The sequence below is a fragment of the Hippoglossus stenolepis genome, chromosome 17 (genome assembly GCF_022539355.2).
Source record: "Hippoglossus stenolepis isolate QCI-W04-F060 chromosome 17, HSTE1.2, whole genome shotgun sequence".
NCBI lineage: Eukaryota > Metazoa > Chordata > Actinopteri > Pleuronectiformes > Pleuronectidae > Hippoglossus > Hippoglossus stenolepis.
In genome coordinates this window covers 334,828-362,232 of record NC_061499.1, presented here as the reverse complement: position 1 = coordinate 362,232, position 27,405 = coordinate 334,828, and the positions used below count along the sequence as shown (strand labels likewise).

Here is a 27,405-nt window from a genome sequence, read left to right as displayed (position 1 = left end):
TTTGGTGCAACGTCAGATTGTGTTTATTTTTTCCCCCTCGAAGGTCCACAAGTTGTCTTTCACAGTCCTGCTTGTACAACCCCGCACGAGGCGGAGCTTCGACAGTGACAGGAAATACACAAACAGAATAACCACACTTAAATACAGTATTGCTATCTATATACTCTAAAACCTTTTCAAATGAAGACAGGAACCAGTAACGCTCATTCAGACTCTTTCAGGAAGTTTTCGGTTTTCCGTTCGTAGTACATTTTCTTTGTGTTTACTCACAGGCAGCCAGGAAACAAGTGATAAGTGCGGACCGAAAGAAGCACTGCTGAGTTACATAAGCAGCTAAATCCATAAAGCTACTCTGAGATGAACGAAAGGTTTCCAGGTGGAGTCCTCGTGGGTTGAAGGAGAACCTGCAGAACCTTTTTACACAGAAGCACAGAGGTGATACGAAGCTAAGAAGCAAGTCAGGCTAGTGAGGATGACTAAGAAAAAGCTTATTGGCATCGACAATCAAAGTGTTTGGCTCCAAAACAAACAATCATCGACCGATAAAAGAAGATTAAGACAACATAACATCATAAAGGAAAAGCTAAAGATTATTATAGTCCTTGGATTATAAATGGGATAAAACATGGGATGTCCTCAAGGTTAAAAATAATGAATGATACATTTGACAAAGCGTTAAGTTTTCAACGTGGTTATAAAATGTTTTTGAGCCAAACTCTTCTTGAGTTACATCCGACATGAAAGGCCTTTTGGTAGCTGATTTATTTTAGTTGTACCACAAACGTTTTTTTTATGCAACTGAAGTAAACAAACTCATAGCAACAGATGACGAAGAGCAAAAAAGATAAATAAGATAAATTCAGATAAAGTGCACGAGTGCTCATTCAAAAACAAAGTGGGACAAACAGGTACATTCATCAGGAGTCCATTCATTCACACACACGCACACGCACACGCACACGCACACGCACACAACATTCAAGTGGGTCAGAGTCTGTCCACACGTCGGAAACCCAAACTACTCCTCCTCTCCCTCCTCTGTGCAGAATAACGTGAGATTCGAGTGCAGCTTCTCTCTTTAAGTAAACTTTAACTTTCGCCAGTGCAACAGAAACTCGCTGCCCTTTTTAAACTCTTTCACACAAGACACGGCTCATGCAGACTCATGCACACGGCAGATGATTCAATTTCAAGGGTCATCGGAATATAAATAGAAGAAAATGGGAAAATAAAGCCACAATAGTTGAGTAATAAGTCGACATTCACTCACACATTGTTATAAACATCCCCTCGTCTTCAGCTCACATCCTAACAACAGTCCGGCTCCCTCCGCTGTGCTTTGGTGACATTTCACCTCGTTTCACAATTTCTTTTTTTTTTTTGTTGTACTATTTCATGTGGAAAATTTGTACCTCTTGTTTTTTTCTCTTGTTTTTTTGCTTAAGTAGCCAAGGCATTTTGCACCAAGGAGTAAACATAAATCATCATCTTATAAATCTCAGAGGTAGAACCCTGACAATTTACTCAGTGAGGAGATTGACAGGTAGATAGATAAGACAGACGGACGAAAGCAAGTGGACTCTGTCTGTGTTTAAGACGGTGACCGTGAGTCGCAAAAGCAGCAAATGAGAAATGGCGACAGAAAGACAGCGATGAAGAAAGGGAGAGTTTAAATGTAAATGTCGGGGATTCGGTTTTTGTGCAATCCTGAGAGCGAGTTTTCTCTCAGACGTAGAGGATGACGTTGACGTCCAGGGGACAGTGAAGGCCTTCGGTGGAGGGGTTCAGGGCTCGGCAGGAGGGGGGCTGGGGCTGCTGGCCCGCCGCCTGGTGACAGCTTTTGGGGTGAGGCGAGTCACAGTCATCCGACGTCAGCTCCGCGATGTCGTCTGACTGTGTGTCCGACATCTCCAGGTCGCTGCGGATGCTCTCCGGCTGAGCCAGGGTCACGTCTCGGAGCCCCTCCCTGATTGACACCACTGACGACAGTCCCAGCGCAGAGCCGGATAAAGCCCCGCCCCTTCTGGAGCTGCAGTCCTGAGGCTCCTCCCCGCCGGATGCGGTCGCCATGGCGGCGGAGCCCGGAGGAGGGGTTAGGTCCTCTTCGCTGGTCAGGCAGAGATGGCTGGGTTTGGTCTCGATGTCCACCTGGATCTCCAGGTTGGTGCACTCCCTGCAGAAACACGGGATTCACAGCATGTCTCAATATGATGCACCGAAGAGAAACACACACTTATAGGGATTCAATTTGCTCTAAATAAAGAGGATTTTGATGAGAACAACACAAATTATTTAAGATTATTCATAAATGTTAAGTGACAGAAGATATTTGATGTGTAACATGTTTAGGAAAACTGGGTTTAAAATGTATATAAAGAAACTAGAAACAACTTTTTCCCTGATGAAACTTTAAATCGTGACTAAATACCAGAGGACATAAATATGTTTGAACTGTGATTGATGAATCAGTTCCAGATTCTTTTCAGAAAGTGATTTCGTTTTCATCTCAACGACCGTATCCAAGCACCTTGAACAGCCGTCACCTCTGACGTGATGTTGTGATGTGGTTAATTCACTGTGAACAGAAGCTGCCTTTATATCAGAGAGGGATTCGTGCAGCTTTAGGCCCAGAGGCCACAGAGGAGAAAACAACATGACATCATGGCATCGCACTGCCGAGTCATCAGATTAGTTTTAATCCTGTTTTCACAGTTGCATCTCATCCAAGTCTGCAGCCCGACGACTAAAATAACTCGAGAGGAGAGGAGAGGAGACGAGTGACAGAAATGACATGACGAGAATGAAATAAGAAATCCGCCTCCGCTCTCACCTGTCAGGTAGCGTGTAGGACGAGATGATGGATCCGGCCATCCCTCTGGTGCTGGCACAGTCGCTCCCGGCCCCCAGGCTGCCCGTCTCCCTCTGGGCGGATTCTTTAGCCAACTCGGCTGCTTGGACCTCCAGCCTGGAGCAAAACCAACATCCACAATGATCCAGTTCTCTGTTCTGTCCATACTTAGCATTAAAAACACATTAACTGGAAGTATTATATTTTGCAATGTAAGCCCACTGGGTTTTCTGCCTCCTCCTGACCTGTATTATATTATGTGTCTTTGCTATTTTCAACTGTGCGGATAAATAAATTACAATTCCCACAAATTACAATTCGTGCTTCCTGTTCCTTAATATATTTGTGTTGTTGAATAAACCAGTAGTCACGTTTTCCTACAGTAGGAAAAAAATGTATCTCGCAATTTAAGAAAGTGACGACTTCCTCCAAGTTTTGTAGAAATCACTTAAGTTGTCTTTGTGCGGTCGGACAGGGGGTGAAAACGTAACCTCAAAACTTGCTCTCTATGTAAAAAGTACAGAATAAAAGATCGGAGCAGCAAAAAAGCCTCAAATGCTGCGACTCTTCATCTTAAACGTGACTCGAGTCCGGATCTGTGACTTCATCTCTGATCCTCACCTGCTGTATTTGCCATTGCGGGTCCCCAGGGCCCCCCCCGCCAAGGTGTTGAAGTGGGGTGTGTCCCCCAGAGTCCCGGGGGCCACAGAGAGGCCCTCACTGGGGGAGGTGGTGCTCAGGCCGCTGACTGCCCCGTCCAGACTGCTCTCGCCCAGGCTCGGAGACTTGAGCGCACGCCACGCATCCGCCACTGCAGAAACACAGAGAGGAACCAAACACGTGAGAACCTGGACACATCGAGTAAAACTGAGTGAGCAGGACTTATCGTTTCTCACCTGTGATTGGTCCGTCGTCCTCATCAAAGTCGATTCGCATGCCTCGGCCCTTCCCTCTGCTCACGCCACAGCCGCCTCCTCGACACAGGGAAATGGGCACCACGCCGTACACGTAGGCCAACATGATGGGAACACCGATGCCTGGAAACAACAAAAAACACTGATTTAATAAAGTTTCATCCTCTTTTGTCAGAATTTAAATAAGTCATCAGGAAGCATCAGCAGCCGTGTGTCTAGACGCTGGTAAACAAACTGTCCGTGGTTTGTTTTGTCCGTCAGCCTCAGAGACAGATGACGGCCGTGCTGTCGAGGCTCTTACCAACGCTGACAGCTGCGATGACAGGGGCGGTGATGATGGACAGGGCCACGCCTCCTGTGATGGCCAAGTTCCTCCGGTGACGGGACGACTTCTTCAGCTCGTAGTGGGCGTGGATCTGAGAGAGACGGTTTGACACGTTTCAAAAACACGTCGCAAACAGACAGAAGGGAAGATGGAAAAGAGACGAGGGTGCAGTTTAAAGGACGGAGCTGTTTCTGAGAATCTAAGGAGTCAGTGTGTTCGATCAGCACTTAGAAAAGGATGTTTTTAATGTGTTGTTCATAACTTAATATCATAACTTAATATCATAACTAACTAACTAACTTTGTAGTTGTAGGTTATTATCCAATGAAGACTGACTGATTCATTACAGAATTCTGATTTGCAGCTTCATTCTGAATGGTGTAAGTTGGTTTAAGTTGAAACTATTTTATCAAGATCAATCTTGAACCCTGAATAAAAACTTTTAGACTTTTAGAGCACGAACTCTCAGGATGTCTACGTTGTCATCTTTTAACCATCAAGTTCTTTAAACGCTCCTGGAGAGACGTGAACAAAAAGTAAAAAGAAAATGTGTGTGTGTGAGTTTCACGCTGTGTCAGAGCGTCTGGAGGCTTCAACGTGCAGTTCCATTACTCTCCTCAGGGGAGTGCTACAGTATCTTAATGCACAGCATCAAAACATCACCTCCTTTCTCTTGTGGTTTGTTTCACAGACAACTGTCTTTATGCAGGAGTCTGTTTTCCTCTCCTTCTTATAATCATGCAACAAAACAACCAGCTGTAAGAACAAGACAGAGCTTTGACGTCATCATTTTTGTGGAGATGAGGGAGAAATTTGAGCAAATCGCAAATCTGAGCTGCCAAGACGTAGAAACAAGAAACCTGGAACTGATGTGCAAGTGCTCGGCAAGTGCAATGATCCCAATCAACCAGAAGATGGCGCAGTGATTAAGGAGCAGAAATGCGATATTTGTAAAAGCCACACCCTCAGACCACAAGTCTGAAAAATCTGAGATAAATATTTCAACTGGAAACAAGAGAGATAGTTAAAAAAAAAGCAGTTTGACCAGTTTGATTTGTGACCATGTTTCACTGGTTTTAGTTTGATTTAAAGAACAAGAGGCACCAGAACCCAGGATTCTATATCTGATCAAATAAGTGATGAACTAACAAACTGAGTAAAACAAGAAGGAGGAACAGTTTTACTGTCTGATCCAAAGTTTCTTCTTCTGCTGTCTCTCACCTTGCGGCCGACGTAGACCGGGATGCCGATGACCATGGCAGGAACGGCGATGCCCGCGATGAGGGTGATTCCCACCGGAGCTCCGATCAGAGTTCCCAGCTGCCACAGAATCTTCTTCTTCCTGCCCCAAGGCTTCTTCCCCCAGAATGTGCAGCCGGATGGACTGATGAGGGAAACACGGGGGTTGAATATATATGTTTGAAAGGCAAGGGGGAATATAGATCCCTTATATCATTTAACATGGGAATTGAAGTTTAAATCCAAAAGTACTGGATTTCTGTCGTGGTTTTGGTTTTCAAAGGATCGAGATGTCACCGGGTACCAGGAAAGTTAAGTCACCTGCATAGATATGATACCTGATGTTATTGTTTTATCTCCAATGGGAAATCTTAAACAGAGGAGGTCCCAGGATCGAGCCTTGGGGAACTCCACATATATTGTATGTTTGCTCAAATCCCTTATTACTCATTGAAACAAAACTTTGAGCACGACCCAGTTTTTTTTCGAACGGTCAACTAGGACTAATAAAACTGGAGCTGAAGTGTTTTTTGAATCTGTTCCGGTTTAACTAGCTGTTCCTACCTGAGGTAGTGCAGGTCGGAGATCTCCTTCATGCAGAGCCAGCAGAACTCGCAGCCGCAGACGGCGCAGGTCATGTGATTGCAGCTGCCATCGTTCATCTTGATGATGTAGGCGCCACATCGAGGACAGGGCTTGATGTCATCAGCTGGAGACAGAGCACAAACAAAGCGATATGAGGAAAAATGTCCATTCGATATTTTTGTGAGATGTCATTTAAAAAGCCGAGATATTAAAGGAATATTTAAACATTTTTTCGAGAAGCTTATTCACTTTCCTGCTGAGATTTATTTAAGTCTTTATGCCAAGCTAAGCTAATTAGTGACAAGATCTTCTGATCAAGATCAATTTCTTGCATATTCCCCAACGACTCAGGCTGAAGTTAGAGTTTTTAAGAACTACAACTGTATCTTCATGTTCCTCAGATCATCTCACTATCAAATAAACTCCTGAAACATAACTCATTATTACTTTGTTCCTTGTGTATTTGGTAAAGTTATTACACAGCTCAAACCGTGTGTGTGTGTGTGTGTGTGTGTGTGTGTGTGTGTGTGTGTGTGTGTGTGTGTGTGTGTGTGTGTGTGTGTGTGTGTGTGTGTGTGTGTGTGTATCCACCTGCAGATGGAAGTCAAAGGGGTTAAACGTTGGCTTCAAAGTAAAACTAAATAAATCACATCCTTCAAATGTTAGAATTGTTTGAAGAAACAAATAAAACTCCATCTCTACGATTGTTCCCTTCATTCGCTGTTTTTCTTTCCTCCCCTGTTGGCATTAAAATCAAACCTCATTAGAGTAATGGATCAAACAATCGCAGCACTTTGTCCTCTGATGCATTTTCAGGGAAAGACAGAAAAGAAGCCAAAAATAATCAATGTGTTGTGTGTTTGAACTCTGGATGCTGGGAACGCTCTCTGCTCTTTAAAGGGCATTTGGACATTTGAAGACATTCGAAGAGACGGTTGAAGTGGGTCCTGTGTGTGTGTGTGTGTGTGTGTTATTGTTTGTGTACTCTGTATTCTGCTGACGCGACTCAACACCCCCCCTCTTGTCTCTCTTCCTCTCTTATGCTTCTCCTGTGTCTCTGCAGATCTTCGTGTGTCCGGTGAGAAGCAGCAGATCTGACAGAGCGACACAGAGGGAGCGGCCTGGACGGTTTAACGAGTCAGTGTCGGTCAGTTCCTCGGAACACTTGGCAGAGAGACGCAGACTGGAAGTGGTGGAGGATGAAGAACGGCTGAGGACAGCTGGAGGGATTTACTAAATAGATATTTAATCAAAATGCCATTAAACACACACACACACACACAGTATTTATGGTGTGTCATGTTTGCAATGCATCTATCATCACTACAACAACACTGGTATCTGTTTCCCCTCTTCACCGTGTTGGTGCTAAGCTAAGTTCACCATCTCCTGTATAGTAAAAGTACACATACACAGTCCAAACTGTACTCAGATAAAAGTAAAAGTACCACATTTGCTTTTCTACTTGAGTAAAAGTAAGTACTTGCTTTTAAATAAACTTTAGGTCTGAAAAGTATTTGCAGATTGTTCGTGCCTAAAAAGTATGAAATAAAATATCATATGTGTAAAAAGGGAAAAGCTTATTTTAAACAGCTGTTTCATAACAATGCAGTGTTGTTGTAACGGAGCATATTTTTCTCTTCTGCATTTTTAAAATATTTCCACACCACACGAGTCACAAGATGTTTTTTTCGTGATAATATTTAACAACACAAACTTACTTCTTACTTATTTTTTTTTCAGAAGCCCGGAGGGAACTTTTATAAACAAACCTTAAACTGACAATTTCTAACATTCCTCAAATACAACGAGTGAATTAAATCAAAGCGACGTTTGAAAATCGGACCAGACGGAGAGTTTAGCCTGAGCCGAGTTATGGTGACATTTTAAAAAGCTGCCTGACAGTGATGCACGGTGCAGCAGTCATGAAACTCTCCGGCAGAGAAGCTGTGATATAAATAGTGTCTCACGCGCGATTGAACACTTCAACATTTCCCCCGGCAGCGGGAACGCCGGGGAGCCGCAGGCGAGTTAGACAAGTCTGAGCCGACGCTCTGACAGACTGAGGTGATGGACATGTGATAAAGTCGGAGAGAGACGGACCCACTGACGTCTCAGAGGTGTGAAGTACATTTTTCAGGATGGAAATGCTGGGGGAGAAAATGTTTTAAGACACAGACGCACACATTGTGCAGAGGTGTGTGCTTGTGTGTAACTTCTGATCCGCTCTCCCTGCAGAGACGTGTGTTTTCCAGGTACTCACCAGGTCCCTGCTCCTGGGTGTAGCTGGGGGAGTGGTTGCTGTGGGTGTGCAGGGACTGCGCCCTCTGTTGCCGGGCAGAGTCACAGGTCTGGTTGGGGTGCCAGGCCTGTTTGCAGTGGTAGCAGAACTCGGCGCCGCAGCCTTCTCTGCGACAGACCAACCTGGGACAGCTGGCACAGCCCGAGGCGATGACGGCGAAGCTGAGTGACAGGCGAGGGAGAGGAGAAGACATGAAAGGATGAGAGCAGAAAAACAGTTATGATCTTTATGAGGCGATGACTGACGAGCCTTCGGTAAATTAAAGCTGTTCTCATATTCACACTGAATCAAAGCTGCTGATCAAAACGATGCACAATCTACTTTGAATGAATAAAAGTCTGGTTCTCAGAGTTTTTTGAGTCTTTTCGCTCAAGAGCTTGAAAGTTCAAGTTTGCTGGAACTCGACATGATTCTGTTTAACCCTTTTCCCACATAACTATCTGCTTGTTGCGACACTTCCTGCGACCGTAACCTGCTGACACCGAGTGAAATATTCAACGTTTGGCAACACGTTACATCGCTGCAGCTTTAGAAATCCTGCAAACTGTGAACTCGAGGAGAAGAAGGTCTCCAACATGGCCGCTAACAGGCCCATTACCGGAGCCTGGGAGCTCTTTGTGGACGGAGAGAAGTGTGATCAATGGACAGAGAAGAGGAAAGAGTCGGGCTGAGGTCGATCAATGTGGATCTCACAAGTGAAAGGAGCCGAGTGGTCACAGTGGTCATTTGTGACCGATTTAATATTGCACTGATGAAAGAATTGAACATCATCAGTCAAATTTCTGTTTTGTGGATTATTTTACTGAACCAGAAAGTCCAAAAAGAAGCAGAAAGTCCAAAAAGTTAAATTAATTGATAAACATCTCGAAGCTCGAAGCTTGAAGGTCAAAAGAAACAATTTTTTTTACTCGTGCATTTCAACAATAAAGTTTAATCTTGAAATTTGAAGCTTAATCTCAACATTTCAACTCTATTGTCGATATGCAAAATGGAAACACTTCTTATTTCTGGCCCTAACAATCTTCCGTACTTTGACGAACTTTGAAATAGGAATTCTTATCCAAACTTTACCAGACTAAGCAAATAATTATAAATGCTGGTTAAAAATAGCATCAGGGCGTTTTGGTGACAATAAAGACAAATAAGGGCTTTTAAAAAGAGGGAGAGCTGAGATATGAGAGGTTGTCAGTCACTGGAGGAATCACAAAGGAGAGCTGTCGTGAAACACCGTCACCAAGCTAAGTGGGAGAACACATGTTGGAGGAGTGATAATAAAAAGCTCACAGGGATTTGAACTCTTTCTGGATGGAAACAAAGACGCTGCCAGTTTTCAGCACATTAGTCGTTTCCAGGCGTCGCAGTGACAAGGAGGAAAAGCTCGGAGATGTGATAACAACGGCGAACTTGTAATTGTTTTGCCTCCGACACAGCGGCCCCGACACGTCCCTCATTACCAGCCCCTGTTGACAGGCCTGTTCTCACAACTGAGGACATTAATGGAAATCACAGGAGTTTTACTTTCTCGGGACAAGAAGAGACATGAAGTGGCATTCCTGCAGACACACTTCCCCCTGAGGGTTCACACATCGCTCCTGTTCAGACACACACACGATGAAAGATCAGAGGTCAGTGAAAGATCACGACACTGACTGAAAACTTCTCTAAACTTAGAAACTTTCAATTCAAGTGAGGGGGGGGGGGAAATAAACACAGAGATGCTACATTTGCATTTTTTTTTTCCTGCAGCATCAGCGCTCTGCTTTAAGCTCCTGCAAACAGAAACACACCAGCACACATTCAGATGAGTAATGAACAAGCTCTTCACAACTTAACCATTTCCCTGCTTTCTAACGCACTCTACAAGTTTAACCTTACATTCCTAAAGAGATTTTATGGCTCATTTTTGTTGCTCGGACAAACTTTAAGCTTGACAGGGGAGAGAGAAAAGTGAAGAGACGCAGTAAAAGGCAGCAAATTAGAACCGAACCTGCAGCTGAGGCAGACGACTCCAGCCTCAGTACATGCTTCTGCTCCCTAAGTTTAACTTCCTATCGTTTATATTCTTAATTTCTCTGTATTTGCAGTGAGGTCACACGAGGACTTGAGTCGAGCTTCAATCAACAAACTTGAATAAACAGGTGAACAGCTTATTGTGCAGCAGCAGCTTCAGGTTCTGTCTTTATTTGCCCCGGGTCAATAACTGCAGGTCACTTTTACAGTTTCAGAAAGAAAAGCTGCAAACAGGCCAGTGTAGAACGAGCACTGCACTGGTTTAATGCCGAGTTCCAATAAACCTCACGACCCCCGACTTCAGAATCCAAGGTGGCCGTGAATTCAGAACACTGTTTATTACCAATCACCAAAGCAATCCATTAAATAGTTGTAGCATTTAACTGACAACCTCAAGTCAGGGGTTTGCCAAATTCATTTGGATGGTGTTGTTTGGTAACAGGCTGCCATCCCCGCAGGCTGCCGCTGGCATGCCCAGCAACAACTGCCGCTGAACAGAAAGGGGATTGTGCTCTACTTCTGGGTAACTCGGGACTGGCTGTGGTACAGGGCACGGCTGGTGACGGGGGAAACATCCCACTGTCAACTCCCGTCTTGTGACTGGTGGCTTCAGAGGCAGCGACGGGCGAAACAAAGAGGAGATAGGAGGAAGGTACGAGGGGGCGATCAACAGCTGAGATGTAAATGTGAAGAGAGAGGGAGAGAGAGAGAGAGAGAGAGAGAGAGAGAGAGAGAGAGAGAGAGAGGCGGGGGAGTTTAATGAGCGCTGACATGCTGCGTGTTGAGAGGAAACGTGCACAGACAGTCCTGTCAGTGTTCGGCTCCACCGAGAGACACCTGGGAATCCTGCTGAGCCTGTGAATGCAATGTTACCACACACATACACACACACACGCACACACACACACACACACACACACACACACACACACACACACACACACACACACACACACACACACACACACACACACACACACACACACACACACACACACACACACACACACTAATAGCAGGCTGGACGTGCATTAGTCTGACTCAAAAACACGACCTTTACATGCAACGACAAAAGCACAACAATTAAGAACAAGCACACAAACTTTTAAATTAACGCACGCACAGCAATGTGCACGTATGGGAATTCACACTAATTAACCAACACACACCGTCGCACAAAGACAGTTTCACACCAGCAAATGAACACACACATCATCAGCCTTAGACACACACACACACACACAGACACACACCGAGTCCAGTGAGTATGTATTGATCTGTTTAATTAAGTCTCTACTCCTGTTACCCCTGGCAACGCTCCCTCTATGCCGCATTGATAGTCACCATAGCAACTGACAGCCAGAGGAGACGGCGGAGGACCTCGCTTTGTTCTCACTGGATGCTCAGGTCTGACAATCACGCAGGCCCGCACCCCATTGGTCGGCCGCGCGACGACAGGTCAGAGGTGAGCGGCTGAAGGAGTCGGTTAACGAGGTTTCTCTTCGGTGACGCAGACAGAAAACAGGCGAAGGACCGTGGTGGCGTTCAGTGTGTCACTGTGCCGGTGGCGAGAAGAAACGCTCGGAGACTCATTGCGTTTTTTACCCGTGAGCTTTTTTCTGACGCTTCTCCTGATTTGTCCTTTCACATTTCAAAGGTTCAGTGTCGTCTCGCGGTGAAGTCGCCCTGAAATGACCCCGAATCTGCCCTTGAACAACCCTCCTCCACAAGGGGGGGGGGGGACTACGCCGGCCTTCATCTGCTGCTGAGACTCACTGGAGGATTTTCACTTCATAAATCTACCTACTGACACAAACACAAATGTCTGTGTGTGGTTCACGTGTCTCATAAACCGTTCATCTTATCGGCCTCACACTCGGCTTGTGAACTGTTTAGGACCCAGGGAAGTGCCGTGTCCAATCTGGTGATACTTTCTATATTAATACAATTTGAATAAAAAAGAGACAGGTGCTCTGCCAGTGTGTCTCTGTCCTTCGGTCATTTTGATGATGTCTCTATTTGTATTCGTTACACGTTCGATTCCCACGGTGTGTCGGCGGAGCTTCTTCTACCTCAGGCCATCGGCCGTCAGGAGCAGCTCCGGCTTCAGTGTCTTCCCCCGACGTTGCACTTTGCTTAACGTCTCTTGTTTTTTTTTTTTAAACATGCTCGACTAATATATTGACTTATCTTAATGTGATGTAACATCATGTGGGATATTGTTGATGGAAAATAAACAGGCCACCATAAGCAACACAGTTTTTCCACTTGTTGCTTATGTTCTCGTGTGAATCTTTCAAAAAAAGGAGAAAATAAAAAATCCAGGTCACATTTACATAACTTTCCTACAAGCCGGCAGACACACACACACACACACACACACACACACACACACACACACACACACACACACACACACACACACACTCATAGATATAAACACTGAATTCTCAGTAATACTAAAGAGATTCCTGCCTATTACACTGTTTCTGTGGAAATGACAGAGTTTGAAGCTGCCAGGTGTGTGTGGGTGTGTGTGTGTGTGTGTGTGTGTGTGTGTGTGTGTGTGTGTGTGTGTGTGTGTGTGTGTGTGTGTGTGTGTGTGTGTGTGTGTGTGTGTGTTTACTGAGCTGCCGGCGTCACACTGCCGACGTCACACACCTGGGACCTGGTAGAAATGAGGTTCAGCAGCCGACCTGTCCTCTTTCGATACAGCTCATGCAAACACACACTTAGGTTTCGTTACCTCAGAAAATTGTTTTGACACACATTTGTCACTCGTGTGCTTATTTTAACACGGATGATAACACAGTGGGGCTGTTTAAATCTGAGCTGTGCTGATCACTAAAGTATTTAAGAATGTGTTATTCATTTTTCTCATAAGCAACGAGGCCTCAGTTCCAAACCAGAAGATGAGTCCCTACAATAAAATATATTTGTTGGGGGTATTTGATCATTATTCATTTGTGTGCATCTTAATTCACACACTTCTATTTTAATACTTAGTTATTTGACCAATTGATTTAAATTCCCTTGATTTTCTGTCACGTTTGTGTCACGAGAACCAAGAAGAACTAAATGTGTGTGTTTCCTACACACCTGTCGAATGTTCCTGAAGTTACACAAGGGTTTCAAAGATGTGATCTAAAACAAAAACAGTACAACCTGTAGGTTGTGTGTGTGTGTGTGTGTGTCGGGTCACGACAACACAGTGTTAGGCAGAAACAGATCTATGCAAAGATACCACACGGACCCTGTGGCCTTCCCCTGTGAAAGCCCCAGTATTACTGTACAAAACCACAACAGAGTGTATCACTGAATATCTGCATCGCTTCTTCCTACACAGACACACACACACACACACAAACACACAAAATGAATCACTCTTGCTTTCTATGATGAAACAAACGCCTCTCATTTGTTCCAGAACCCAGACGAGAACTGCTCGGCCTCAAAAACCAAATCGGACTCTCCCCTCCTCCGACCACAGGCTGAGCCGATCTCTAACCTAGTTTCAGTTTCTCTCCTCAACTTTCAAATCCAGCCTCCTCAGTACGTCTCTCTCTAACGAGCTCACACTGGTTCCTGTTCTTTCGTGGGCCCAGACAGAGAAACACAGTTCTGAGGCAGAGCTGTTCATCTGAAATCCAGGCAATTACAGCAGAGAGGCTGCGGAAAAACCCGAACAGCAATTGAGCAAAGGATTGTGTGCGTCAGAGGGGGAGAGAGAGGGGGAGAGAGAGGGGGAGAGAGAGAGAGGAGAGAGGGAGGAAGAGAGGGGGAGAGAGAGGGAGGAAGAGGAGGAGAGAAGGAGAGAAATGACGAGCGACTTTGCAGCTAACGGCCGGATAATAAGGACATAAACAGTGAGGTTGGTGAGAAAGTGTAGAGAAAGTTTCCATGAACCAATTTGACGTAATATCCGACAACATGTTGTGAATCACTGTAAACAAACAACAACTCGATGCAGCACAAACCTCCACAAATACTCCCCTTGAATTCAGGCTTCACCAAATTGCACACACTTTTAGAAATCAGTCCCCTAAATGTGCCGGATTCTTTCATCAAAGATCGATGAATTATTCCCTCGGGAATCAGTGCAAATGTGAAAAAAACACCCAACTCCACGATGTTAAAGAAAGAAAATTAAATAAATGGGGGGGTGGAGGTAAAGATTAGGATTCACTGAGACGACTTCCTGTATTTACTCAAACGTCTGTTTTCGGTTTGGCTTTTGTTACATTTTCACTTTTTGTCTCAGTCACTGGTTTAGTTTCTGTATTTCACAATAACTCAGTTGCTCTTTATCAACACTTTGACAATGTGAATTCCCTCAGGGGGGAAAACAGAGTTCATTTCAGTTCTGGGACAAACCAGTGACGCAAGTCAGCTCTGTAAACTTTACCTTCGTCAGCCTGATCTCCATCAGACACATTTTCACAAGAAACAGGAAGATGAAAAGCAACAAACAGAAGAAGCCAAAGCAGTAACTTGAAAACTTGAACCTGTTAATAATCTACACAGCCCTGTTTATTCAGCAGAGCAGAAGTTTTAAATACTCATTGGTTCTATCTTGGAGTTTTGTTGCTTCTCTGTTTTAGTTTATTATTCGTCCACTAGTTAAAACAATGGGTTTGAAGCTTGTGAAATCTGTTTTGACGACAAAGTGATTAAAAGATGAATCACTAAAACAATCAAGAGGATATGAGCGTCTCAAGTTGCCTGTGTTTACAGAGATAAACCCACTGGCTGTGCTGCAGGGTGAATACCTGATCAGAGGAAACAGAGAACACACCTGAAACCCACCAGCACCAAGACATAAGAAAGTTTCTTACCCACAGTCGGGCGCCGGGCACCACCGGCAGTCCGGGTCGGAGGCGAGGCACCTCCGCAGGAGGAACTCCTCATACTTCTCCAGCAGGGCTGCGTCATCCAAGATGTCCGCCACCTGCCGCGGGGAAAGTCTCTCGGCGCACTCGGGGCAGCTGAGCTGGACTCGGCTCTCTGTGATCTCGATGCGGAGGTACTGGCGCAGGCAGCAGAGGCAGGAGCGGTGGCTGCACCCTAGCAGCTCAGGGAGCTGCTCGGCGGGCTGGCACACCAGGCACAGGGGGCACTCGAGAAGGTTGGCCTCCCCAGAGGAAGGGGCTCCACCCAGGGACTGCTGGCTGGAGGACAGTGGCTTGGACGGGGTGCCGGAGGCAGCGTCCTGGGGGCTCGCAGTGGCTGTGGTGGTGGTAGTTGTGGGCGTAGCAGGGGCTGCGACGGGCGCGGAGCTCAAGGCAGAAGGCAGGAGCTGTTGTTGAGTGTGGAGGTGTTGGTGATGAAGGGATAAAGGGGTGGCCGCTGCTCCTTTGGGGCCCCTGGTGCCCCGAGAGCCGCGTTTGCTGTGGAAAAGGCTGTGGAAGGAGATGCGGCCCTGGCGTTTGCCCGCCGCACGGCACTTAGGGTTGGGGACACCGCTCACCGAGGAGTGCGGCGACTCTGAGTCTTTTTCTGATCCCATTTTCCCAGAAGAGACACACAGGGCTGTTATTGTCCCTTGATACACGTTAATGTATCTCAGAGGGACAGTGAGCGACAACAAACACACACTCAGGCAAACACACACAAAGGAGTGTCTTGTAAAAGCCAAACTGGAATTCAAATGATGTTCAGGCTCCTGGCAGAGAAAGCTCCCCGTGTCACGTCCTTCTCTTCCTCTTACCAAAACCAAAACTGTTATCAGAAAAACACAGAGTGAGATAAGAGACAAAAACAGAACACAAGAGAGATTACCCAAGTTGAAAGTGAAAAAATTCGATTTCAAATCCGGCAGCAGAAAGGTTCACGAAGAAGAAAGAGTCCGAGGTGGTTCATCCCTCAGGCAGATGTCGGGGTCAAACATTCAAGATTCTCACTGTCGTACAAAAAGATCCTCGTCCGTTTCAGTGACTCCTCTTGAAAACAGAAGTGGGTGAAGGAGAAGATTCCACAGAGCTTGTTGAGTAACAGTCCCTCAGCTTGGGTTTAATTCTCTCCAGCTGGATGCAGAGCCGCTCCTCTGCTCGTCCGCCTCTCGCTGGTGTTGCACGTCGGCCTCTCGGAGCAGTGTGTTCTGTCGGGAGGAAGAGAGCAGGAAGTTAGCACAAAGAGCATGCTCAGTATGACACACACCTCTCCCCTCCGCTGCCTCTCCCTCTCTGCTCTGCTCTTCCTGGGTTTCGATTTTGATCGTTAACTCTTGTGACCCTGAGCCAATGAATCTATTCACGCTAATTAGGCTTAACTCCACACGTGCGCCCGTCAATGCAACAAATGTCACATGTTAGGCAAACATGACAAAAAGGATAAATGGAACCAAAGTGTGTTTTAAAAAAAAAATACGCATTAATCATCAGTTAAACATGTGACATCATCAACCGCTCTGACCAATCATGTAATCCTCTGAGCGCCGGTCTCCGTCTCTCTCTCCATCACACTGAGCTCCGCGAGCTCTTCTTCCACTTCACACTGCGCTGCTAGTGCCGTTACCATGGCGACGCTCGCTGTGAGCGAGGAAAACAGCGACCCACTCTGTGGCTCTGGCACTTATGTACAAGCACACACACACACACACGCACGCACACATACACACACACACACACACATAGAAACAAAACACATACGCAAGCAGTGGAGCATAAACTGGCAAGTGAATATTGTACATTCTAATGGAAATACATAGGTCCACAATGCACACACACCGCACGCGCGCACGCACGCACGCACGCACACACACACACACACACACACACACACACACACACACACACACTTTCGAATACAAAAACCCACATGCATTGTCAGACACACTAACTTTAATCACTATGGATAACCACTGACACACATGTAAATATACACAAACAAACACACACACATATATATATATATATATGCACACACTACATGAACATGAAAAGCATGCACAAACACACAAAAACAAACCCTGTCACATTTACACAAAATAAAAACACAAAAACACACAACACAACACACAGGAAGGCAGTTTCACACCTGCAAATGAAACCATCAGCCTCACAAAGCCACAGACACACACACACACGCACATACACGTAGGCATGATAATTACATCCTGTATCCCCTTTACTATTACAGGCTGTGTGAGCTATGTTAAGTAGTGTGTGTGTGTGTGTGTGTGTGTGTGTGTGTGTGTGTGTGTGTGTGTGTGTGTGTGTGTGTGTGAGAATTGTGTTGTTGAAACAAGGTTGTGTATGTTCCTGAAAAGTCGTAACAAAGAAGGAACCTAAGCAGCGGTGGAAATGTGACTTTACAGAGAGAGTGTGTACTTCCACCAAGTGTGTGTGTGTGTGTGTGTGTGTGTGTGTGTGTGTGTGTGTGTGTGTGTGCGTGTACCAACGTTTAGATTCATTTGACCTGGATTTTGATTTAGATCTGCACCAAACAACACACACTCATAAATACCCTCTGACTCTGAGTTCTTCCCCGACCCCCACTGCGTCCTCTCACCAGGCAATCGGTAGTTTTTGCGTAATCCAGCGAAGTAACACACGAACAAACAAAAACACAACCTCCATGTCGGAGGTTATAATCAACACAAAACTGGATTAAAGACGCACAAACACACTCCCACGGAAGAGCAGATCGTTTTCTGGTTCACTCTCTCTGACCAGCAAATGTGATTAGGGACTCGCTCTCTCCCTCACACACACACACACACACACAGGGTAATGCTGACCCAGTAAACGTCAGACCAGTCAGGAGGTTGACCTGTGTCTGTGTGTGTGTGTGTGTGTGTGTGTGTGTGTGTGTGGATTCACGTCACTGACAGATTAGCTGACCAGTCACTGAGCAGCAGGCCGACAGAGCGCCTGTTCCCTCGAGGCCAAACGGAAAAGTCTGAGTCCGCTAAAAAATTTCCAGGCGAAAAATAAAACCGACCCCAGGAAACATGAGGAACGTTTTATTCTATTAGGACATTTATTTTAAAAGCTTTTCAGAAAACAAACAGAGACACCTGGACAGTAGTCGCTGCTGAAAGTCTCTGATATATACATGAAAAATCTGAAGAATCATCCTCTGGGAACCATGAACGTCCATTGAAATCAAGGAGTATTATAAAAGGAAATACACAAAGTTCATCCTCACGTCTGACACTTAACGCAGGAAGTCAAATCTTCCCTTTGTCCACTTTCCAGCTTGTTCATATTTGACTGTGTCGACACGCGGAAGGAAAACACACCTGAGTCACGCATGAGAAAAAGAGGATTTCCAGTGTTGGAGTAAACGGTGGCACCTTTATTTACATGTTCACACGCACCTATATGCTGCACACGCACAGTTACCACGGCAGCGCATCACTCATCGTCTTCTCAAGGTCAAACAGGGAGCGTTCAGGGAGTCGGAAAAAGCTGCAGTTCCTAAATATATACTCGCACCAACCGAGTTTGTAATAATTGTCGGTAAATGAACATCCACCTGTGTCTTTTGAACCAGATGTGAAAGCAGAAACAAATCGTTTACACCTTAAACCTTATTTTCATTATTAAATCCTGTCACAGACCTTTTGCGAACCAGTGTAATTTCTGTCCGTGCCGATGCTCTCAGGGAGAAGACAGATCAGTGAATCTCCAGAGAGAGAGAGACGGAACCTGTGTGTGTCTGAGTAGAGAAAGATCGAGAGCCACTGAAACCACACAGGTGAAAGACAGAGGAAGAGAAATGCTTTGCACGAGCAGCGACACTCTGAGATTAGTGTGTGTGTGTGCACGTCTTTCTCGTGGTTGTGAGGACCAAGACATTGTGTCTGGTCTTCACAACGACAGCGAACTGGATTCCTCTGTCGGAGCCTCCAACACGTGGATCCCTCTCGGGCCGAACTATCCCAGGATTCATTTCGCTTCAGCAACCGACAGTTTTTCAAAGAGATAACGGCGGCAGCTGCAAGCAACAAGATGTCCGATACTTTGACTTTTAAATTTAAAGTATCAGGGACAGCTACGGTTTATTAAAACGTTCTTGTCTGCAGCTCTGTTGCTAGGAGACACCGATAAGGGCGGGACAGTTCTCCGTAGACCTGACTCACTTCAGGTCGGAGAGATCGGGGCGGGCCGTGCAATGGGACATTTGGTCTCAAGGCCTCAGGTTAGACTGAGGTTGAGTTTAAGACCGTCCCCACAACTGTAGCAAGCCCAACATGTGTGTGTGTGAGTGTGTGTTAAATTGAGCAGCAGTGGAGTAGGAGGAGGAACAAAGTGTGTGTGTGAGCGTGTTGATAACAAATCAAGTCCAGATTGTGAAGTTCTCAGGCTGCTCAGACCCATCTGCCACACACACACACACACACACAGACACACACAGACACACACAGACACACCACACTATGTTTTCTATATCAAGGTTTCAGAAACACTCGTGGTCATGTCGTCCTGCTTCGTCCAAAAGAAACATCAAGTTTTTCTTCTCGGTGCGTCCGAACATGAAGTTATGTGTAGAAGCCGTTTGTGTGTGTCTGTGTGTGCGTGTGTGTGTCTTTGTGCATGTGTTGGTCTGCAGATCGTGAAGTGTAACAGCTGACGCGATGCTTCACAGGGTCGTACTGTCCGATTATGAGGTGATGGGTCAGAGTTGCTCGTTTTCTGTGAACGTAAATCACGGATTATGTCGCTTTCTAGCCCCAGTTTTTAAACACATTCCTCCTGCATGGTGACACACACAGGCCACTAGTGAAGGATTTAGATAGAGAGAGAGAGAGAGAGAGAGAGAGAGAGAGAGAGAGAGAGAGAGAGAGTGGAGGTGTTCTCCGACTCCTCTGCTTCACACTGTAGAATCACCACCTCAGCACTTTGGGATCTTCAAATCTCTCCCTGCAGGGCACGGCCAGCCTACAAGCTGCAACCGGCAGCGCACACACACACACACACACACACACACACAACTCACACACAACTCACAAGTACACACACTCAAACAATCAGTGGAGTGGATTGTGCAAAAAATAATACTTTGAATTACTCAATGCATCTTGGTTCCAGCCTCTCAGATATAAAAGAGATTTGATGTTTTTCTCTGTTTTATGTGATTGTTAACAGACCCAACATGAAAGAGGGAACTGGGAACTTGTGTTGGTCGCTAGGTTTTGACCTTTTGGGACAAAATTAATCAAAAAACCTAAGATTCACTGATTGGAACTCAACTTAGTGAACTGGCCTAAAAATTCATAACGCAATCTTCCCAAATTGGAAACGTCTGCACCACATACACTTAGGACTGAATTGTTTCTATCTTTGCATCTATAAAATCCACTTTATCTATATATAATCATAAGCAGAGGCCCTGAGCCGTTATTATTTAGAAACGTCACCATTGATTTTAGATCTATTAACACCTTTATTTCCTCAGTGGCTAATTCTCATCAAGTCTCTGGTTCTGGTCTCATGCGAGTTGGAGACGTGTCGAGGCGAGTCACAGATTGTCCAGGAAGAGGAGGAGCCACACGTTCCTCTGAGCTGCAACAAATCAAAAGTCTGGCAACGCTAACAAAAGAGAGAAGATGTGACCAGATGCATTTAATTCTTAAAAAATACGCAGCTGTAAAGAGAAGAAACAGCATCAATGATGTCAGACACGTTTTTAGTTCCTTTATGATTTGCTGTCTCCCTGCAGCACTTTGTGAATCACACCAGGTGACGGTGAAACACGTCCCATCTACAAACCTGATAAACGACAATAACTCGTCCAGTAAAACAACTTAACGTTTAAACATTAAAGTTTAGAAGCTGTTTGTTCTGATTAAATAAGACCAATACATTTTTAATAAGACTTTATGACAGTGAAGTGATTCAGAGAGCGTGGGCTCCACTGGCAGGTTGTTCCACATTAGAGAGGCCATAAGGAAGAATGATAGGCCCCACACACACACACACACAGACACACACACACACACACAGACACACAGACAGACACACACACACACTCGGGCCTCAGTAATCAGCTGTGTGCTCCAGATGTTCTGTAACGAGAGCTCTCATCGCTGTAATCGAACAAGATGATTCACTGCGAGCCTCGACACACACACACACACACACACACACACACACACACACGAGTACACTTTACAAGTTTAATGATATAATCAACAAAAAACTGCACAGTGAAGATTTGGTTGACGTGCTTCTAACACGCAGCAGACACCAAAATGAAACAAATATCTCCCGGTGTAAAAGGAAGTGTCACGCACGTAGGAGACACCGACAGAAGGTCTACAGGGAGTTTGTGGTGATGAGCCGACGCTGGTGTTCTGTGTGCCGTGCAGAGTTAATATGTCACTTCCTGTCTCTGTCTGCTGCACCTGTCTATACGGAGGATTTGATGCGGTTGCGGACGCGTCTGTGCAGAAAAAACCTCCCGCTGTGTTGTGCATGTGTGAAAAAGACAAACTCTGGGTGAACTCCAGACTCGCTTCTCTGAACTTTATCTGCAGGTCATGTCTGAAAACACGAATTCCTCTTATTCGCGTTATCATTAAGTTTAAGTGCAGAATTTCCAAACACATTTTTTTAACTAAGTGTCCGAACCCTGAGTTTCCTGTGAACCTCGCTCATGTTTATTGTCTTTACAGATTCTCAGGAGAACTTGTCCGGCTGCTGTGAACTTTTCTCCTCTGTTTCACTCGTCTGGATAAAATACATCATCTAGAAAACCTCTGATGTAACCTGCTCACATTCTGATGCAGGAGCATTAAATCCAACCAACCACAGGAACAAACAAGCCTGAACAGACCAGTAATCAGCCGGTAGCTGGTGAAAAATATTTAACAAACTTCTGATATTTCTCAGACAAACATCTGAGGCATTTCTCTTTCACATGACAAATCAGACTAAAGCGATTATCCTGTTGTTGCACTCAGCAGCACCTCATCACTTTGGATAAGAGCCTCAGCTAAAAGCCTCAGATCTAACCTGACTGATGACTCTGTTTGAACATGAGCAGATCCACAGAGGGCTCCGGATCAGACCGTGATACCCACTAAAACCCTGCTAATCTGAGGGTCCCTGGACGGAGACAGGTGGTCATCCACTCAACCCGGAGCTAATAATGCGTGTGTGTGTGTGTGTGTGTGTGTGTGCCTGTGTGTGCGTGTGCGTGTGTGTGTGTGCGCGTGCGTGTGTGTGTGAGAGAGCTAATTAGAGACAATCAGCTAAAAGGCACTGGGGAAATAAAGTTAAACCTTTGCTGACTCTGCTGTAGACGTGTGTTAGTGATGCTAAATAATGGCTGATTCTTTTGGTTTGCTGTTATTTAAAGGTCACGAGCATTGAAACTACTCTTTTACAGGTTTAATTGCCTGTAAATACAGAAGTTATCTGCAAAAGCTACTTTTACTTGTATTGCCTGTTGCCATGGAGCTAATTTTGTACTTCTGTTTTTTATCTTCATGAAAAACAGTGCATCGCCTTATTTGAGCTCGTCCGGTGTTTTTCTCGTAAAATCTTAATTTTAGAAAAGGGAAGTGTCGTTTTTTTTTCTTGAAATGAAATGAAATGAATATGCAAGCACCTCAAAGTTTTTCAGAGAAGACAAAACTGTATTAAACTCCACTGTACTGCTGCAAATATAAAATACAAGATGCTCCTGAAGCACCGAAGCCTCAGTGCACGAGGCCAAAACCTGAAAAATGACATTTGTGTTTGAGTTGGTTTGGATAAGAGCTTTGCAGGGACCTTTAACTACAGAGGGTTCCACGTCCTCGTGGCTGTGGTCTCAGTAATGAAAGCTACTGACCCATTATTATGAGGATTTTATTGTTTCAGCTGCACTTTGCAAATGGCACTAAAGCACCCGTTGCTCTGTTGTTAGGCATCGTCCAGCCCCGAGGTAGTTATCGTTTTAATGGACCACATAGATCAGACACACACACACATTATTAGGGACTAAATGTTCCTTTAAAAGAACTGAGGTGAAGCAGAATGTCCTCACTTTGGAGGATCTCTGCATCTTTGTAAGAACACTTGTTTCTCGTAGAATACACACACACACACACACACACACACACACACACACAGACACACACAGTCAAGGTTTCTCCAGTGAGCAGAAGAACGACTGAGTCACACATTTAAGATCACGACTGATTAACTGGTTTCTAAAACGTTCACACAAATTAGGAATGTTTTTAGATCGGTAATTCAGAACACACACACACACACACACACACACACACACACACACACACACACACACACACACACACACACACACACACACACACTTCCTGCTTAAATAATAGTTTAAAATGTCTAATAAATGAGCTTATTTTCCTTCTTAGAGAGAATTAAATAAGAAGTTTGATGGTCTCCCATTTACACTCTAACTGTGAAGCTACAGCCAGAAGCCGACCCCTGCTACAGGAGCTGCTACGAGCACGTCTGACTCGGATCAACACGTTGCCTCTGACTTGTTTGATCCACAGAGAGTAGAAGCAGTTCAGTCTTTGCACTAAGTTAAACTGAGGGGCTTCGTATTGAAGGTACAAGATGGTGACAGATCTGAGCACAGGACGACACGCAAGGCATTTTCAAAGCTTCCTTTGTTAAAATAAAATGTGTCAACGTGCTTTTATCAGTCTGTCAATCAAGTCTTTATCTTGCTATCAAAAAGGAGAAAAGTCCCATAAACCACCTCTGCTGGAACAGATAAATCTGGTGATTTTTATACACAGAAATATACAAAAATATATATATATAAAAGACATTTTTAGTGGAACAAAGCCTGAAGTTAGTGTCGAACATGAAGTACTTTCTGTCAATATTTCACACGTGCACATTATGAAGACGCTTCCCAGCAGCACAGAGCTGCCCACACGATTTGTTGTGGATTCTGTTCCAACAATCCTTTTATATTATTACTCGAACGTGACGGCGGCCTGATTAGAGCGATATCACAGATGACAGAGGCCGTGTTCTGTGGAACAACTAGTGTGGTAACGCCTGCTCTTCCCTGGAATCCAACTACTAACACACACTGTTTACTGTGTGTGTGCGTGGGTGTGGTGTGTGTGTGTGTGTGTGTGTGTGTGTGTGTGTGTGTGTGTGTGTGTGTGTGTGTGTGTGTGTGTGTGTGTGTGTGCGTGTGTGGTTGTTGTTGTGTGTGCGTGTGTGCTGATGTGTTATCTACTAATGATGTTTACACAACCTTTGCTTTGGAAATTAGAGACATGGAGTTGGCAGGTTTCCATCCCTCCACTTACATGAGGCTGCATTCACAGTTTCCAGTGGATTCCAGTTTCCACAGAGCTCAGAATCTCTCCATCTGCCAAACCATTTACTGTTTGTGTGGAACTTTACTGACCGCAACTCTCATTCAGATAAATGTCACGCAAGATAACTAACAAGACGTCTGTTTCCTTCTGGTAAAACTTCAAACACCATATTCTTACGGGAGGAATAACGTGGGAACGCAAATGGAGAGTTTGAGCATTTTGTCTTTCTCAAACAAACACACACACACACACACACACACACACACACGGACACACACACACTCACAAAAAGTACATCCAGTAATCCAGAGCGCTGGAAGGTGGAGGTACAGGGAACCAGGCTGGGAGTGTCTATAATTAGAGGAACATTCAGGAGCCACACTGCTGAGTTGTTGAATGTTTAATGTCAGGCCTGCAGTCGCAAAGAGCAAAGCCCCTTTACACCACGTCCTCTTGACACACACACACACACACACACACACACACACTGGGGTCTGCACAGACACGGAGGAGGTGTAACAGTAGTGAGGTGGACGAGTGGATTCAGGTTTCAGGGAGGAAACAGCAGCACAATGCACGGACACGGACTCAGTGCGTCTGACAAGCGAGCGTGTGATTCCTGGCTATTGTCCGTAACCCGAGACACGTGACGGGACGGGAACCCAAACCGCCCCTGGATGAGGTAATGGTTCGAATCTGAAGCCCGAGAGAATGTTGTTGGTATCCGACAGTAAACACAATGAAATGTTAGAAATCTAATTTGAACTTTTTAAACATAACGACAGATTTATCTGGCAGTTTTTTTCTCACAATTTGCTGACAAAAACGATTTATTAATGAATCGGTGAAAAAGAATCTGCAGATTAATTGATGAGGAAAATAAAACCTGGGCAGCTAATTTTATTTATAGTTAAAACTCAAACAAACGCTGATTTTACACAAAGAAAACCTCACTGGTATTGAATATGTGCTCAGTATCCGCCAGTGCTTTGAGTTCAGTTCCCAGTCTGATCCATACTGGTTTACTTGAGAACGCTGCAGATAATCAGGAAAAACTTAACATGTGGATTTACTGCGTCAGGTAAGAGCGAGCAGCTACAGTTTATTTCCAGATGCTCCGAACCTTCGTCCCCGAGTCTGTGCAGCTCGACACGTCTCCTCCCTTCCACTCAAGCGTCTTAAAACAAACATGAGCACAGATTATTCACAGTTCTGACTCACGATGAAAGGAAAACACCAGGAGACCGAAACGTGACACATCTGTGGACTCCACTGAATCCTCCACTGAATCCCACAGGCTACTTTCTGCAATACTTTAAATATTATTTACAACTAGAAGACACAAAGACTCAGCCGTCGCAGACACATTACAACTCTAACAGCTTTTTATCTACAGATATTTAAATACTTTATATTTACATCGGGAGCGGGTCGTCTCTTTTGAAGCCCAGACTGGACAAACTGAACCTTTTGAGTTTCTATGACAACTGAAGGTTTCCACAGGTTCTCTGTCATGTTTGGAGGAGGAGGGGGAGGTGAGGGGTGTTCAGCTGCAACATGCAACCTCACCACTAGAGGTCACTAGATTCTACACACTGAACCTTTAAGTTTTCTTTTCTCCTGTGACGCTGGAAAATGTGACTGAACCTCTTAAAGTATGATGATAAAATGTGGTTCAAGCCCAAATATTCCCACAATCATCCCGACTGGGTTGATTGTGATTCCTTCCAGCAGCTTCTCGTCCATCTACCTCATATTGATCATAACATCTCCTCTGTTCAGACTTTTCTTTCTGCAGAAAGCAACATGAAACGTGTGAGGACCCAGCAGCTCTGACCACACAGGGACTGGGAGCGGCAGCGCAGACAGGAATGTGTTTAAAGGGAAAGTCAGTCCGGATCTTAACTCCCTGGTCAAATTAGATCTGATGGTTTATTACTTTCAGTCCTGCTTGATGTTCTCATGATACAGATGTGTTTCCTGTGTGGTGGTCATGATACAGATGTGTTTCCTGTGTGGTGGTCATGATACAGATGTGTTTCCTGTGTGGTGGTCATGATACAGATGTGTTTCCTGTGTTGGTGGTCATGATACAGATGTGTTTCCTGTGTGATGACCATGATACAGAATGTGTTTCCTGTGTGGTGGTCATGATACAGATGTGTTTCCTGTGTGGTGGTCATGATACAGATGTGGTTCCTGTGTGGTGGTCATGATACAGATGTGTTTCCTGTGTTGGTGGTCATGATACAGATGTGTGTGATGACCATGATACAGATGTGTTTCCTGTGTGATGATCATGATACAGATGTGTTTCCTGTGTGATGACCATGATAGTGTCATGATAGATGTGTTTCCTGTGTTGATGGTCATGATACAGATGTGTTTCCTGTGTGATGACCATGATACAGATGTGTTTCCTGTGTGATGACCATGTTTGAGATGACGCTGTTTTTACATCCAGGTGATCAAAGCCCTGACACGTGAGACGAGCAGCGGGGAAACGGAGGGTTTAGCACCGGGCACTCACCTCACTCAGGACCGGGTTTCTGCGGCTGAGCAGCGACGCCACGGCCGCTTCTTCGCCTCCTCTCCCGGGCGTCCTCCCCGCGCTGCCTCGCTCTGTCTCTCCGAAGCTGCGGCTCTGAACCGGGTCTGAACCTCCGTCCTGTGGCCGCTCCGGCCTCTCTGCTCTCGGGCAGCAGCAGCAGCAGGAGGTGGTGGTGGTGGTGGGTAGCTCCGGTTCTGGCAGGTGACAGCGGCCTCTGCTTGTTCTGCTTCCCCGGAGATCGGCGCTGAAACTCGGACTAATCTCGGCCCCGCCCCGCCGCTGGCTGACGTCATGGAGGAAAGCCCCGACCAGTTACGTCACGTCCCGCTCAGGAACTAGGGCTGGTTTATTGTTGTGGAAAATATTACTAC

General features: G+C 45.3%; 1 protein-coding gene across 2 annotated transcripts; it reads right to left on the bottom strand.

Annotated features, from left to right (window-relative positions):
* Positions 1-27,405, bottom strand: rnf19b (ring finger protein 19B). Of its 2 annotated transcripts, none has more exons than XM_035182588.2 (10): positions 27,014-27,405; positions 15,059-16,320; positions 8,175-8,374; positions 5,891-6,035; positions 5,309-5,471; positions 4,064-4,178; positions 3,745-3,885; positions 3,470-3,659; positions 2,831-2,965; positions 1-2,173 (listed from the first exon to the last, which is right to left on the bottom strand). In XM_035182588.2, the coding sequence occupies exons 2-10, from the start codon at positions 15,727-15,729 to the stop codon at positions 1,726-1,728; spliced, it is 2,208 nt and encodes a 735-aa protein (XP_035038479.1). In that variant the 5' UTR covers positions 15,730-16,320; positions 27,014-27,405; the 3' UTR covers positions 1-1,725. The 2 variants fall into 2 exon arrangements, with proteins under 2 accessions (XP_035038479.1, XP_035038480.1); XM_035182589.2 differs by lacking the exon at positions 27,014-27,405 and adding an exon at positions 16,635-16,793.

Bases quoted from the DNA above. Each gene is read 5' to 3' on its own strand.
- rnf19b (XM_035182588.2), bottom strand. From the start codon at position 15,729: ATGGGATCAGAAAAAGACTCAGAGTCGCCGCACTCCTCGGTGAGCGGT. The intron at 5,472-5,890 runs GTAGGAACAGCT...TTCCCTCATCAG, and splicing joins TCCGACCTGCACTACCTCAG to TCCATCCGGCTGCACATTCT. The intron at 2,174-2,830 runs GTGAGAGCGGAG...GTGTTTCTGCAG, and splicing joins TCCTACACGCTACCTGACAG to GGAGTGCACCAACCTGGAGA.